General features: G+C 36.3%; 1 protein-coding gene across 1 annotated transcript in view; it reads left to right on the top strand.

Moving 5' to 3' along the window:
* Window positions 1–16,151, top strand: part of LOC137621825 (ell-associated factor Eaf) — a 63,568-nt gene extending 47,417 nt beyond the window's left edge. The window contains exons 8-11 of the mRNA XM_068352332.1: window positions 1,673–1,894; window positions 2,916–3,021; window positions 3,388–3,666; window positions 15,351–16,151. Coding sequence (XP_068208433.1) covers window positions 1,673–1,894; window positions 2,916–3,021; window positions 3,388–3,666; window positions 15,351–15,490 — 747 coding nt within the window. The 3' untranslated portion in view covers window positions 15,491–16,151. The remainder of the gene's footprint in view (window positions 1–1,672; window positions 1,895–2,915; window positions 3,022–3,387; window positions 3,667–15,350) is intronic.
* Window positions 16,152–16,394: the final 243 nt, after the last annotated feature.

Genomic DNA, 16,394 nt, shown 5'->3' with positions numbered 1-16,394 from the left:
TCAAGACTTCAAATCCCCCACGCCTTAAATGTATTTCTTTCAAGACTTCAAATCCCCCACGCCTTAAATGTATTTTTCTCAAGACTTCAAATCCCCCACGCCTTAAATGTATTTCTTTCAAGACTTCAAATCCCCCACGCCTTAAATGTATTTCTTTCAAGACTTCAAATCCCCCACGCCTTAAATGTATTTTTCTCAAGACTTCAAATCCCCCACGCCTTAAATGTATTTCTTTCAAGACTTCAAATCCCCCACGCCTTAAATATATTTTTTTCAAGACTTCAAATCCCCCACGCCTTAAATGTATTTTTTTCAAGACTTCAAATCTCCCACGCCTTAAATATATTTTTTTCAAGACTTCAAATCCCCCACGCCTTAAATGATTTTTCCAAGACTTCAAATCCCCCACGCCTTAAATGTATTTCTTTCAAGACTTCAAATCCCCCACGCCTTAAATGTATTTTTCTCAAGACTTCAAATCCCCCACGCCTTAAATGTATTTCTTTCAAGACTTCAAATCCCCCACGCCTTAAATGTATTTCTTTCAAGACTTCAAATCCCCCACGCCTTAAATGTATTTTTCTCAAGACTTCAAATCCCCCACGCCTTAAATGTATTTCTTTCAAGACTTCAAATCCCCCACGCCTTAAATGTATTTCTTTCAAGACTTCAAATCCCCCACGCCTTAAATGTATTTTTCTCAAGACTTCAAATCCCCCACGCCTTAAATGTATTTCTTTCAAGACTTCAAATCCCCCACGCCTTAAATGTATTTTTTTCAAGACTTCAAATACCCCACACCTTAAATGTATTTTTTTCAAGACTTCAAATACCCCACGCCTTAAATATATTTTTTTCAAGACTTCAAATCCCCCACGCCTTAAATATATTTTTTTCAAGACTTCAAATCTCCCACGCCTTAAATATATTTTTTTCAAGACTTCAAATCCCCCACGCCTTAAATGATTTTTCCAAGACTTCAAATCCCCCACGCCTTAAACGTATTTATTTTTCTAAGACTTTAAATACCTTACCACCTTAAATTGAGAATTTATTTTCAAGAATGGAAAAAATATTAAGATATACTGTAAACTTGAGATTAGTCAGTTAAGTTTCGCTTGATCTTAATTAAGATTTTGGAAATTTAAGTTTGGAAGCCCATGATAAGCCAAATATTTGGGGTCGTATCATATGAAATAGGAGACATTCTATATTCTATAGCAAATTTATAAAAATAATAATGATAGTACTAACAATCACCATCAAAATTATCATCACTATATTAACAAAATGGATAATAAGAATAATGATAAGACAATAATAAAAACCAATAAAAATAAAGATATCGTCATATCATCCTCACTACTATCATTAATACAGCTGAATTTTAGTGTCATCATCATTATTACTTGTGTTTTAGCTAGCTTTTGTATTATCATTAGTATTATTATTCTTACCACCTTTACCTCTGTTTACAATTCATTGCAGCATATTTATCATTATTATGATCATTATTAATTTATTAATATTACTATTATCATTCTTACTTCCTCGATCATGGTGTTTACAATTTCATGCAGACAATTTATCATTATTATTATCATTATTAATTCATCAGTATTACTATTATCATTCTTACTTCCTTGATCATGATGTTTACAATTTCTTGCAGCCTATTTGGATGGACAAGCCCAATTACAACCTGCAGCAACCACCTCTGCAAGACATGCAGCACATGAACGCTGGGCCAGGCATGCAGCAGCTCCATCAACAACAGCAGATGATGCAGCAGCAGCAGCAACAGCAACAGCTGGGACCATTCCAACAAAACAACAATAACAACAAACAGCAACAAAAAATGGCCAGCTTCCCCAACAACTTCCAAAATACAGAGGTACATTTTTTTTTTTTTTTAATCGGAGAATTTAAATGAGTTTCATTTTGAGTCAGATAATATGAATGGTATTATTGAAATGTGTGCGTGTGAGTGCATATCTTTCTAAATATTCAGTCGTCCTTTTTGACGGGTCGTGTACAGTAGTGTGTATATATATATATATATATATATATATATATATATATATATATATATATATATATATATATATATATAAACTGTGGGCGTGTGAGTGCATATTTATCTAAATATTCAGCCGTCACTTGACAGGTCGTGTATACTAGTATATATATATACTGTGTTGGTGCGAGTGCATATTTATCTAAATATTCAGCCGTCATTTTTGACGGGTCGCGTACACTAGTATGTATATAAGCTGTGTTGGTGTGAGTGTATACCTATCTAAATATTCAGCCATCATTTTTGACGGGTCGCATACACTAGTATATATATATATATATATATATATATATATATATATATATATATATATATATACTGTGCATGTGAGTGCATATCTATGTAAGTACTCAGCCATCATTTTTGACGGGTCACGTACACTACTATATATATATAAACTGTGTGCGTGTGAGTGCATATCTATCTAAATATTCAGCCGTCATTTTTGACGGGTCGTGTATACTAGTATAAAACTGTGTGCGTGTGAGTGCATATCTATCTAAATATTCAGCCGTCATTTTTGACGGGTCGTGTATACTAGTATAAAACTGTGTGCGTGTGAGTGCATATCTATCTAAATATTCAGCCGTCATTTTTGACGGGTCGTGTATACTAGTATAAAACTGTGTGCGTGTGAGTGCATATCTATCTAAATATTCAGCCGTCATTTTTGACCGGTCGCGTACACTAGTATGTATATAACTGTGCGCGAGTAAGTGTATACCTATCTAAATATTCAGTAGCCATTTTTGATGGGTCACGTACACTAGTATACATATATAGATATAAATACTCTTTCGCAAACAGGAAGATCTAAAAGTGCATAATAATCTTTCAGATGGGTATGATGAGCGGAGGTAACGTCCACAACCCAGTCAGCCAAAGAACGGAAGTGAAATTACCACTATCCACTACTGCCCCAGTGACCATGGCTCCACCATCTAGTAAGTTCAGTCAATGGTCACGTATGTTAATTATGATTGTATCTATGAAAGCCGTTACATTAATACAGATAATAGGGATGAAGAATACCTTCAGAAAGCCTGATTTCAAAATATTTTACGCCTCCGAACGTTTTAGGATCAAACTTATAGCTTCTTTTCTTGATCTAGAATTTCATTAAACAAAAAGCATGATGTGAATGATGAACTTAGTCATCTCACTCCAATACAATAGTAGAAGTAATGGAATTAAATTCATGAAATCCTCCTCATCATTAGAAAAGAAATATAATTCCTCTCCTAGGGCAAATTAAACAACTGTTATAACACCAGCAATAGCACTAATATGAGCTTAATTTTCCTCTTCAGGCAAACTAAGCACTAGCAGTATCACTAGTGGAAGCAACAACAGCAACGCCGCTCTCTCTGACGGGAAAGGCGGAGCTAGTGGAGTGGGAGAAGCAGGGTCACGCTCATCAGAAGTGAAGAGCTCAGATCACTCCCATCTTGAGTCAGCTCACGAACCCCACCAACATGCAATTGCTCACTCTTCTTTAGCCCGACTGGAAGTAAACCTCGAAGAGCTTCAGATCCAAGCTCGCGAACAAGATGCTCAAGCATCGGGAGCCGTGCTGGCCCTTGCTATGGGTAAGAATAAGTACCTGCCTATTATGGATTTCACTTACATTAAATTTCCTTCAAGTCTTATTGCTAATCGCATGACCTGTGCGTGTGTATGAACTAGTATTCATTTGAATATAATTCTTCCCATGAAAGCGTTGCAGAGAAGAAAATTACTTCAACGGTTACATGTTTCAACATGATTTTGAGACAAGGACCAAGGTTACATGCACAACCATGATTTGTGACAGGGACCAAGGTTATATGTACAAACTTGATTTTGTGACAAAGACCGAGGTTACATGTGCAAACATGACTTTGTGACAAGGACCAAGGTTACATGTACAAACAGGATTTTGTGACAAGGACCAATGTTACATGTACAAACATAAATTTGTAACAAGAACCAAGGTTACATGTACAAACATGATTTTGTGACAAGGACCGAGGTTACATGTACAAACATGACTGTGAAAAGGACCAAGGTTACATGTACAAACATGACTGTGAAAAGGACCAAGGTTACATGTACAAACATGATTTTGTGACAAGGACCAAAGGTTATATGTACAAACATGACTCTGTGACAAGGACCAAGGTTACATGAACAAACATGATGTTGTGAAAAGGACCAAATAATCTGGAGACTTATTTTTCAGTTGTTCAGGAAGCGACTTACCTAACCAGAAGTAGACCTTATCCAACTGATCTTCTCTCGGATACAATAAAAATCCTTCTGTACAGGAACTGTGATGCTAACATCAATCACAGTGAGTCTGAAAAGAAAGACATCTGTATCAGAAAGCATATATGTGGAGGTAAACTTTTACAAAAATGTAGCATGGTTACTGAAGAAATGCAAAACTAGCTTTATCTAGAGATTTTATAAGTATGTCTACAGCCATAATTGTATCCCTAAAGTAAATTTCAGAGGTACAGTGAGCTTTCTTATAGATAACGGTATAATGTGCAGAAGGTAAAGTGCAGAACAAACAATTGGAAAAAGTGGCAATGAGTCTTCAAGAAGTTTGTTAAAGGGGTTGAGCTTCAATTCATTTTATATCCATATAAATGATAATCTTTTTCATTAATTTGTCATTTTCAAGCGAAAGCTCAGCTTCTAGTTAAGCAAAAACAGTATAAAATAAGCAAAAAATTATATTCTATCTTTATGCAGAATGTTTGGAGCAAGAGTACTAATAACAAAGAGACAACTAAATATAAATTAACTTTATCACTAACAAAACAGACTGCATAACCTAACTAAAAAAGACTTACACGTTTTTCTTTACTGTATCGTCATTAACCCTTTTACTCCCAATTATCAAAAATATGCACAAAAAAAAAAAAAATAAATGTAAATAGCAGTTTTTTGCAAGGACGTACCGGTACGTCCATGGGGGTAAAGGGATGAGTTTTGTCAAACGTACCAGTACGTCCTTTGGGGGTAAAAGGGTTAACTGTGATGGGCATCAGTGGGAAATATGAATTCTGTTCCATCCGAGTGTCCTGAACTCATCAGAAAGACTCAAAGGGACGTGGTCACTACGACATACTTGAAACATTCACCAATTTCCATTTTGTAACTCAATTTTCTTTCTCTTCATTCAACCTCGGAATGACTCCATACTGCGACGACTGTTTGGTACCCTTGACAGTGAGGCCTTATTTGATTGAATGCCTCATTTATGCCACCGAAAGAAATAGAGATCTGTTTGGGGCTCGGAAGGAGTATGGCAGGTTAATCCTTGCCAAGATTCTTAGACAGGATGTGTTGTACTATGCTAACCGTAGTTTTTGCTTTTATTTCAGAAGCAGGTCTCCTGAAAACTATCTAACTTTTATAAGGACGTCTTTGCGTTTATTGTTTTAAATTGAATTTACTTTTATTCTTTATAAAAAATTAAATTGGCATCAATTACCTTACAGTAGATATCAGGATGCCAGAAAACTCCAAATCAATCAATCAATCAATCAAAAGGCCTCTTCCACGTCCCATTTGAATATAACCTTAGTGTTCACCTATTATCTCTGTTAATTTTCTTCCCTGTTCACACTTTCATTTACTGTATAGCCTCCCCTGTGTTAAGTTATCAAGGTAGAGTCAAATGGTACTTCCTACTGCCAAGTATATTCTTGATTGTTTTAAAACATCAAATTTTGGATTTATGAAAATTTGGACATATGACCCGGTGTCAGGGCTGAGAAGGTCATTAAGCACAGTGCACAAAACGGAGCAAACTCTGCAGATAAAGTATCAAGTAAATATACAGCGAGGTTGGACAGAAAGATAGAAAATACAAAGAGAGAATAAAAGCAAAATAGAAGGGCCAATTGAAGAGAAGTTAGGAATTTACAACGAGATTAAACAGCAAGATAGAAAATACTAAAGAGGGGAAAAAGGCAAAAACAGAAGGCCCAATTGGAGAGAAGTTAGGAGAAAATGGGATGATGCAAAGACCATGTAGTAACATCTAGAAGGTACCGAGGTAGCTGCAGTGATGATATTTTCATTGCTTTGAAATAAATAGTAACACATCAGGGGAAGGCATCCTAAATTATTGGCAAAATAACCCCTTTAAAAGCTAGACATGTTTTGAAATGTACCACTAGTTTCCTTCCTCAGAGTAGACCTCTTCAAACTGAAACTCTACTCATCTTTGCTTACATTGTTTTCATATCAAAGCCTATTTTACCTGAAATAGTTGATAAATCAGCTCTCCATATCATCAGTGATCCAAAGTTGGCTGACATCTTCAATTCACACTACAAGAATTCTAGTCAGTACTTAACAATTCTGATGACGTCAGTACGGTGGTAGCTCTGTTAGTAATGAGGGTCACGAAGCTTCAATAAACAAAGAAAATTATTCTGTTATTTTAGGCTTTGTTATTACGAATGCCTCGACTACAGGTTGCCCTCACTTGGGCATTACTCTTACGAACTTCCTAACTGTAGGCCACCCCTACTTAAAAATAGCTCTTTAAAATTTCTTGACTTTTTCATTACTCTGTATTGCTCTTGCAAATTTCCTGACTTTTTCCATCCAATACAGTACTGATTTTGCTATCTTCTAGAATGTAGTTTGTATTGCTCTTGCAAATTTCTTGACTATTTTCCATCCAATACAGTACTGATTTTGCTATCTTCTAGAATGTACTTGGTATTGCTCTTGCAAATTTCCTGACTTTTTCCATCCAATACAGTATTGATTTTCCTATCTTCTAGAATGTACTTTGTATTACTCTTGCAAATTTCCTGACTATTTTCCATTCCATACAGTACTGATTTTTCTATCTTCTAGAATGTATTATGTATTGTTCTTGCAAATTTCCTGACTATTTTCCACCCAATACAGTACTGATTTTGCTATCTCCTAGAATGTATGTTGCCACAAACAGAGGTTCCCTTGGTGAACATCTAGATGTTATGTTGTCAGCAATAGGGTAATGATCTTGGAATATTTCAAATTGTAGGTTGCCACTACTTCCGCTGACTCCAGTTTACTGACCCTGGTTGCCTTATCAAAAATACAGCGCAAAAATTACGAGGACATTGTCCCTGTGTGACCTGTAGATCATTCAGTTTGTTGGCTTCTTGTTGATGGAATAGGGAAATAGAAGAACTTTTGATTTAAGCAGGTGTATGTCTGAAACATTTGTTAAGGCTACATATTTGGCTTCTTGTTGATAGAATGGGGAAATAAAACTTTTGATTTAAGCAGGTGTATGTCTAAACATTTGTTAAGGCTACATATTTGGCTTCCTGTTGATGGAATAGGGAAATAGAACTTTTGAATTAAGCAGGTGTATGTCTGAAACATTTGTTTAGGCTACATATTTGGCTTTTTTGTTGATGGAATAGGGAAATAGAAGAACTTTTCATTTAAGCAGGTGTATGTTTGAAACATTTGTTAAGGCTACATATTTGGCTTCTTGTTGATGGAATGGGGAAATAGAACTTTTGATTTAAGCAGGTGTATGTCTGAAACATTTGTTTAGGCTACATTTTTGGCTTTTTTGTTGATGGAATGGGGTAATAGAACTTTTGATTTAAGCAGGTGTATGTCTGAAACATTTATTAAGGCTACATATTTGGCTTCTCGTTAATGGAATGGGGAAATAGAACTTTTGATTTAAGCAGGTGTATGTCTGAAACATTTGTTAAGGCTACATATTTGGCTTCTTGTTGATGGAATAGGGAAATAGAACTTTTGATTTAAGCAGGTGTATGTCTAAACATTTGTTAAGGCTACATATTTGGCTTCCTGTTGATGGAATTGGGAAATAGAACTTTTGATATAAGCAGGTGTATGTCTGGAACATTTGTTAAGGCTACATATTTGGCTTCCTGTTGATGAAATTGGGAAATAGAACTTTTGATTTAAGCAGGTGTATGTCTGGAACATTTGTTAAGGCTACATATTTGGCGTCCTGTTGATGGAATTGGGAAATAGAACTTTTGATTTAAGCAGGTGTATGTCTAAACATTTGTTAAGGCTACATATTTGGCTTCCTGTTGATGGAATAGGGAAATAGAACTTTTGATTTAAGCAGGTGTATGTCTGAAACATTTGTTAAGGCTACATATCTGGCTTCCTGTTGATGGAATTGGGAAATAGAACTTTTGATTTAAGCAGTGTATGTCTGGAACATTTGTTAAGGCTACATATCTGGCTTCCTGTTGATGGAATTGGGAAATAGAACTTTTGATTTAAGCAGGTGTATGTCTGGAACATTTGTTAAGGCTACATATTTGGCTTCCTGTTAATGGAATTGGGAAATAGAACTTTTGATATAAGCAGGTGTATGTCTGGAACATTTGTTAAGGCTACATATTTGGCTTCCTGTTGATGGAATTGGGAAATAGAACTTTTCATTTAAGCAGGTGTATGTCTGAAACATTTATTAAGGCTACATATTTGGCTTCTCGTTAATGGAATGGGGAAATAGAACTTTTGATTTAAGCAGGTGTATGTCTAAACATTTGTTAAGGCTACATATTTGGCTCCCTGTTGATGGAATAGGGAAATAGAACTTTTGATTTAAGCAGGTGTATGTCTGGAACATTTGTTAAGGCTACATATTTGGCTTCCTGTTGATGGAATAGGGAAATAGAACTTTTGATGTAAGCAGGTGTATGTCTGGAACATTTGTTAAGGCTACATATTTGGCTTCCTGTTGATGGAATAGGGAAATAGAACTTTTGATTTAAGCAGGTGTATGTCTGGAACATTTGTTAAGGCTACATATTTGGCTTCCTGTTGATGGAATAGGGAAATAGAACTTTTGATGTAAGCAGGTGTATGTCTGGAACATTTGTTAAGGCTACATATTTGGCTTCCTGTTGATGGAATTGGGAAATAGAACTTTTGATATAAGCAGGTGTATGTCTGGAACATTTGTTAAGGCTACATATTTGGCTTCCTGTTGATGGAATTGGGAAATAGAACTTTTCATTTAAGCAGGTGTATGTCTGAAACATTTATTAAGGCTACATATTTGGCTTCTCGTTAATGGAATGGGGAAATAGAACTTTTGATTTAAGCAGGTGTATGTCTAAACATTTGTTAAGGCTACATATTTGGCTTCCTGTTGATGGAATAGGGAAATAGAACTTTCGATTTAAGCAGGTGTATGTCTGGAACATTTGTTAAGGCTACATATTTGGCTTCCTGTTGATGGAATTGGGAAATAGAACTTTTGATTTAAGCAGGTGTATGTCTGAAACATTTGTTAAGGCTACATATTTGGCTTCCTGTTGATGGAATAGGGAAATAGAACTTTTGATTTAAGCAGGTGTATGTCTGGAACATTTGTTAAGGCTACATATTTGGCTTCCTGTTGATGGAATAGGGAAATAGAACTTTTGATTTAAGCAGGTGTATGTCTGAAACATTTGTTAAGGCTACATATCTGGCTTCCTGTTGATGGAATTGGGAAATAGAACTTTTGATTTAAGCAGGTGTATGTCTAAACATTTGTTAAGGCTACATATTTGGCTTCCTGTTGATGGAATAGGGAAATAGAACTTTTGATGTAAGCAGGTGTATGTCTGAAACATTTGTTAAGGCTACATATTTGGCTTCCTGTTGATGGAATTGGGAAATAGAACTTTTGATTTAAGCAGGTGTATGTCTGGAACATTTGTTAAGGCTACATATTTGGCTTCCTGTTGATGGAATTGGGAAATAGAACTTTTCATTTAAGCAGGTGTATGTCTGAAACATTTATTAAGGCTACATATTTGGCTTCTCGTTAATGGAATGGGGAAATAGAACTTTTGATTTAAGCAGGTGTATGTCTAAACATTTGTTAAGGCTACATATTTGGCTTCCTGTTGATGGAATAGGGAAATAGAACTTTTGATGTAAGCAGGTGTATGTCTGAAACATTTGTTAAGGCTACATATTTGGCTTCCTGTTGATGGAATTGGGAAATAGAACTTTTGATTTAAGCAGGTGTATGTCTGAAACATTTGTTAAGGCTACATATTTGGCTTCCTGTTGATGGAATTGGGAAATAGAACTTTTGATTTAAGCAGGTGTATGTCTGGAACATTTGTTAAGGCTACATATTTGGCTTCCTGTTGATGGAATTGGGAAATAAAACTTTTGATTTAAGCAGGTGTATGTCTGGAACATTTGTTAAGGCTACATATTTGGCTTCCTGTTGATGGAATTGGGAAATAGAACTTTTCATTTAAGCAGGTGTATGAAACATTTGTTAAGGCTACATAATTGGCTTCTTGTTGATGGAATGGGGAAATAGAACTTTTGATTTAAGCAGGTGTATGTCTGAAACATTTGTTATGGCTACATATTTGGTTGGATCATTTCTTATCCTTTATTAACATTGGGTGCAACACTCAAAGTTCTGATGATGCCCTTTAAGACTGGAATCTGCATATTGTCATTATTACTATCATCATTACTAACCAAGCTACAACCCTAGTTGAAAAACTTAATGCTACAAGCTCAAGAGAAAGCAGCCTGGTTCAGAAATAAATTAGAGAAAAATAAAATAAAAGATATCTAATGATCTATAAAAACATTAAAATAGATAAGTCATATAAAGACTATGAAGCGGGAATTATGTCTACCTGTTCAACAAAAACAGGAATTTTAACAAGATTGAACTTCGAAAGTTCCACTCATTCAGCAACCAAAGTTCTACGATCAGGAGATGGAATTGATGCAAAGAGAGTAGCATCATTTGTGTACACGTTTTTGTTCCAGGCCAACCCACATACCACTGACACGCACACGTACAAACGTAGTTAAGTAATGGGCCGAGAACACTACCCTGAGGAACACTAGATATCACATTCCAATAGGCACTATGGTACCCATCAACATATAGTCCTTAATAAACAATTCAAGAATGATGTTAAGAAAAGACCCAACCACTCCCATCTGTTTAAGGCTAAAAACAAGGATCTCTTGATTAACGCGGTCAAAGCAGCACTAAAATCAAGGCCAATCATATGAACTTCCTAACCACAATCAAGGGATTTCTAGACATTATAAAATGTAAATAGGGCATCTCATAATTCAAGGCCTTTGCAAAATCCAAATTGCAAACTAGGTAACAGATGATTACCTTCAGCATATCTATTTAGACGTTTGCTAATAGACGTTTAAAACATTTTAATTCATATGGAAGTAATGGTAATAGGGTGGTAATCAACAAGCTACACCTACCACAAACTTCTTTACCTAATGGAGAAACATTACCAATTCTCCAATAAGTGCGAAAAGAGCCTTTTCCTGCTAAGCTACAAAACATATAACAATTTAGGGACTATAACATCTGCTGTTATATCATGAGAAGAGATGAACAGTATATTGGGAGGAGGGTGATGGAAATGGAGGTACAGGGAACGAGAAGGAGAGGGAGACCAAAGCGAAGGTGGATGGACTGTATCAAGGATGACCTTCGATCAAAGGGATTAACCGGTGATGAAGTGTGGGACAGAGGTAGATGGAGAAAGCTGGTCAGATACATCGATCCCACATAAAAGTGGGAAAAGATGTAGACAAAGAAGAAGAAGAAATCTGTTGTTATTTTCTTTAGGGAAAATGCCATTTGTGTTTAAACATCCATAAGCAAAAGTTTTTCATGTCACGGGATCAAAAAGCTAAACCAGTTAGTGTATCTTCAGGAAAATGTGAGAAAGGAAGATTGAGCTTTCATTTATATTATAGGGATGCTCTTGCAAAATCCTATAATTTCGGAAATATCAGTTGTAAGTTAATAACTCCTACCATATTTTAATAATATTACAACAATTAAAACCCTTAAACATAAATTACAGTAACTGTAAAAATACTCCTATTTCAATACTCTGACTTGCCATCTAACTATAGCATTATTCAGGATACTCCTCATCAATCTCTTAATAAATATTGATTTCTTAGACATTGTCTAGACATCCTGGGTACACTATTTACCCTCGCCAACTTCGTTGCAAAAGTTATGTTTTTATTTCTAAAACTTTTTTTCCTCCCAATAAAAATGTTAAAAAAATCAAAAGCTTCTCCGAGAGACTTAAAAACTGGAATTTAGGATTTAATCTCAAGTATTTTCCATCCATGACACAGACAGGTGTCCAAAACACTTATTTCATCTTTGACAGGTGTCTAAAACGCTTTTAACCCTTAACAGATGCCTAAAATTCTTATTTCATCCCTGACAACAGGTGTGTTAAAAGCTTTTTCTCTTTGACAGATGTTTAAACATCTCCCTCTCTCCTCCCCAGCAAGTGTTTTTATCCCTGACAGGTGTATAAAACGTTTTTTATCCCTAACAGATGTCTCAAATTCTTTTTTTTCATCCCTGGCAGATGTGTAAAACACTTTTCCTCCCTGGCAGATGTCTAAAACACCTTTTCCATCCCTGACAGATGTCTAAACCTCTCTTTCCTCCCCAACCGGTGTCTAAAACGTTTTTTACCCCTAACAGAGGCCTAGAATTGTTTCATCATCCCTGGCATTTTTAACCCTAAACAGATGTCTACAATTCTTTTATCATATCTGACAGATGTGTAAAACGCCTTCTCCATCCCTGACAGATGTCTAAGTCTCTCTCTCTCCTCCCCAACAGGCGTCTAAAACGTTTTTAACCCTTAACAGATGTCTAAAATTCTTTAATCATCCATGGCAGATATGTAAAAAGTCTTTTCCATCCCTGACAGATGCCTAAACCTCTCTCTTCTCCCTAACAGGTGTCTAGAACATTTTTAACCTTCAACAGATGTCTATAATTCTTTTTTTTTTTTATCCATGATATTATTATTATTATTATTATTACTATCCAAGCTACAACCCTAATTGGAAAAGCAAAATGCTATAAGCCCAGGGGCTCCAATAGGGAAAAATAGCCCAGTGAGGAAAGGAAATAAGGAAATAAATAAGTGAAGAGAACAAATTAACAGTAAATCATTCTAAAAAAAGTAACAACGTCATAACAGATATGTCATATATAAACTATTAACAACTTCAAAAACAAATACTGTATGTCATATATAAACTATAAAAAGACTCATGTCCGCATGGTCAACAAAAAAGCATTTGCTCCAACTTTGAACTTTTGAAGTTCTACTGATTCAACAACCTGATTAGGAAGATCATTCCACAACTTGGTAACAGCTGGAATAAAACTTCTAGAGTACTGCGTGGTATTGAGTCTTATGATGGAAAAGGCCTGGCTATTAGAATTAACTGCCAGCCTAGTATTACGAACAGGATAGAATTGTCCAGGGAGATCTGAATGTAAAGGATGGTCAGAGTTATGAAAAATCTTATGCAACATGCATAATGAACTAATTGAACGACGGTGCCAGAGATTAATATCTAGATCAGGAATAAGAAATTTAATAGACCGTAAGTTTCTGTCCAACAAATTAAGATGAGAATCAGCAGCTGAAGACCAGACAGGAGAACAATACTCAAAACAAGGTAGAATAAAAGAATTAAAACACTTCTTCAGAATAGATTGATCACCGAATATCTTAAAAGACTTTCTCAATAAGCAATTTTTTGTGCAATTGAAGAAGACACAGACCTTATATGTTTCTCAAAAGTAAATTTGCTGTCGAGAATCACACCTAAAATTTTGAAAGAGTCATACAAATTTAAAGAAACATTATCAATACTGAGATCCGGATGTTGAGGAGCCACCGTGTGTAAAATGCCTTCTCCATCCCTGACAGATGCCTAAACCTCTCTCTCCTCCCCAACAGGTGCCTAAAACGTTTTTAACCCTTAACAGATGTCAAAAATTCTTTTATCATCCATGGCAGATGTGTAAAACGTCTTTTCCATCCCTGACAGATATCTAAACCTCTCTCTCTCTCTCTCCTCCCAAGCAGGTGTCTAAAACGTTTTTAACCCTTAACAGATATCTACAATTCTTTTATCATATCTGACAGATGTGTAAAACGCCTTTTCCATCCCTGACAGATGTCTAAGCCTCTCTCTCCTCCCCAACAGGTGTCTAAAACGTTTTTAACCTTCAACAGATCTCTAAAATTCTTTTTTTTTTCATCTCTGACAGATGTGTAAAACGTCTTTTCCATCCCTGATAGACGTCTAAACCTCTCTCTCTCCTCCCTAACAGGTGTCTAAAACGTTTTTAACCTTCAGCAGATCTCTAAAATTCTTTTTTTTTCCTCTCTGACAGATGTGTAAAACGTCTTTTCCATCCCTGATAGATGTCTAAACCTCTCTCTCTCTCCTCCCTAACAGGTGTCTAAAACGTTTTTAACCTTGAGCAGATCTCTAAAATACTTTTTTTTTTCTCTCTGGCAGATGTGTAAAACGTCTTTTTCATCCCTGATAGACGTCTAAACCTCTCTCTCTCCTCCCTAACAGGTGTCTAAAACGTTTTTAACCTTGAGCAGATCTCTAAAATTCTTTTTTTTTCTCTCTGGCAGATGTGTAAAACGTCTTTTTCATCCCTGATAGACGTCTAAACCTCTCTCTCTCCTCCCTAACAGGTGTCTAAAACGTTTTTAACCTTGAGCAGATCTCTAAAATTTTTTTTTATTTCTCTCTGGCAGATGTGTAAAACGTCTTTTTCATCCCTGATAGACGTCTAAACCTCTCTCTCTCCTCCCTAACAGGTGTCTAAAACGTTTTTAACCTTGAGCAGATCTCTAAAATTCTTTTTTTTTCTCTCTGGCAGATGTGTAAAACGTCTTTTTCATCCCTGATAGACGTCTAAACCTCTCTCTCTCCTCCCTAACAGGTGTCTAAAACGTTTATAACCTTGAGCAGATCTCTAAAATTCTTTTTTTTTTCTCTCTGGCAGATGTGTAAAACGTCTTTTCCATCCCCGACAGATGTCTAAACCTCTCTCTCTCTCTCTCTCTCTCTCTCTCTCTCTCTCTCTCTCTCTCTCTCTCTCTCTCTCTCTCTCCTCCCTAACAGGTGTCTAATACGTTTTTAACCTTCAATAGATCTCTAATTTTTTTTTTCATCTCTGACAGATGTGTAAAACGTCTTTTCGATCCATGACAGATGTCTAAACCTCTCTCTCTCTCTCTCTCTCTCTCTCTCTCTCTCTCTCTCTCTCTCTCCTCCCTAACAGGTGTCTAAAACGTTTTTAACCTTCAACAGATCTCTAAATTTTTTTTTTCATCTCTGACAGATGTGTAAAACGTTCTATTCATCCCTGACAGATGTCTAAACCTCTCTCTCCTCCCAACAGGTGTGTGCATCACAGCTCTCCTGGTCGTTCTGGTGGGCTGCCGTCTTCGAGGCGTGAGACGAAGACTCAGAAAGCACCGGGGGGCCCGATCGCCCTACGCCCACGACGCTGACTATCTCGTCAACGGAATGTATTTGTAGAAGAAGTTTTAAGCTTAGATATCTTGTTAAAAAAAAAAAGACAAAACGCTCATCAAGAATTTATTTATGGTGTGACCTATTCACTTTATTCACTCGTCATCTCATGCAAGTGAACAGTCGAAAGTGGACAATGCCCTAGAGACTGACCGTATGTACGTGTGATCAGCGCCCAAGCCCCCTTCTCCACCCAAGCTAGGACCACAGAGGGCCAGGCAATGGCTGTTGACGACTCAGCTGATAGACCTATAAAGCTCCACCGAACCCAACCCACATCCTTAGCTCACAAGGATGGCTAGGTTGCAGCGACCAAGGAAACTAAAGAGTTTGAGCGGGACTCGAACCCCAGTCCGGCGATCAACCGTCAGGGACGTTACCACATCGGCCACAACAACCAAGAAGAAGCAGAAGAAGGAGAAGAAGAAGAAGAAGAAGAAGAAGAACACGCAGAAGTAGAAGAATAAGAAGACCTAGGCCTAGGCGTTCTTCTTCTATATATATTTTTTCGAGGGATAGCTCAGACTGTAGATGGTTCTTGATACGTAAATTCGAATAGCAAACAAAGTGCCTGTTAACATAATAGAAGAAGCGTTGGTCAATTTAGCCAAGAGATGGCGTTGCTGCCGACGGTTTTCGAGAGGAGAGAAAAAAGGAAAAAAAACAACTCAAGTTATCATTGGAATGATAGGAATCTCTCAAAGTGCGATTAACGATTGAAAAAAAATAATCCCCTGAAGCGTTGGCATAGGGCAGTACGTTGGTGACGTCATTCGTAATTGGTTGCAATTCATATAACGAACCGTATAAACGACGCAAGCTAATGAAATGTCTCTGTCATAGGTATATTGATGATGATGATGATAATAATAATAATATTATTATTATTATTATTATTATTATTATTATT

This window comes from Palaemon carinicauda, chromosome 28 (genome assembly GCF_036898095.1).
Source record: "Palaemon carinicauda isolate YSFRI2023 chromosome 28, ASM3689809v2, whole genome shotgun sequence".
Lineage (NCBI taxonomy): Eukaryota > Metazoa > Arthropoda > Malacostraca > Decapoda > Palaemonidae > Palaemon > Palaemon carinicauda.
The sequence above is the reverse complement of the archived record's forward strand: the minus strand, read 5'-3'. Positions and strand labels throughout refer to the sequence as shown.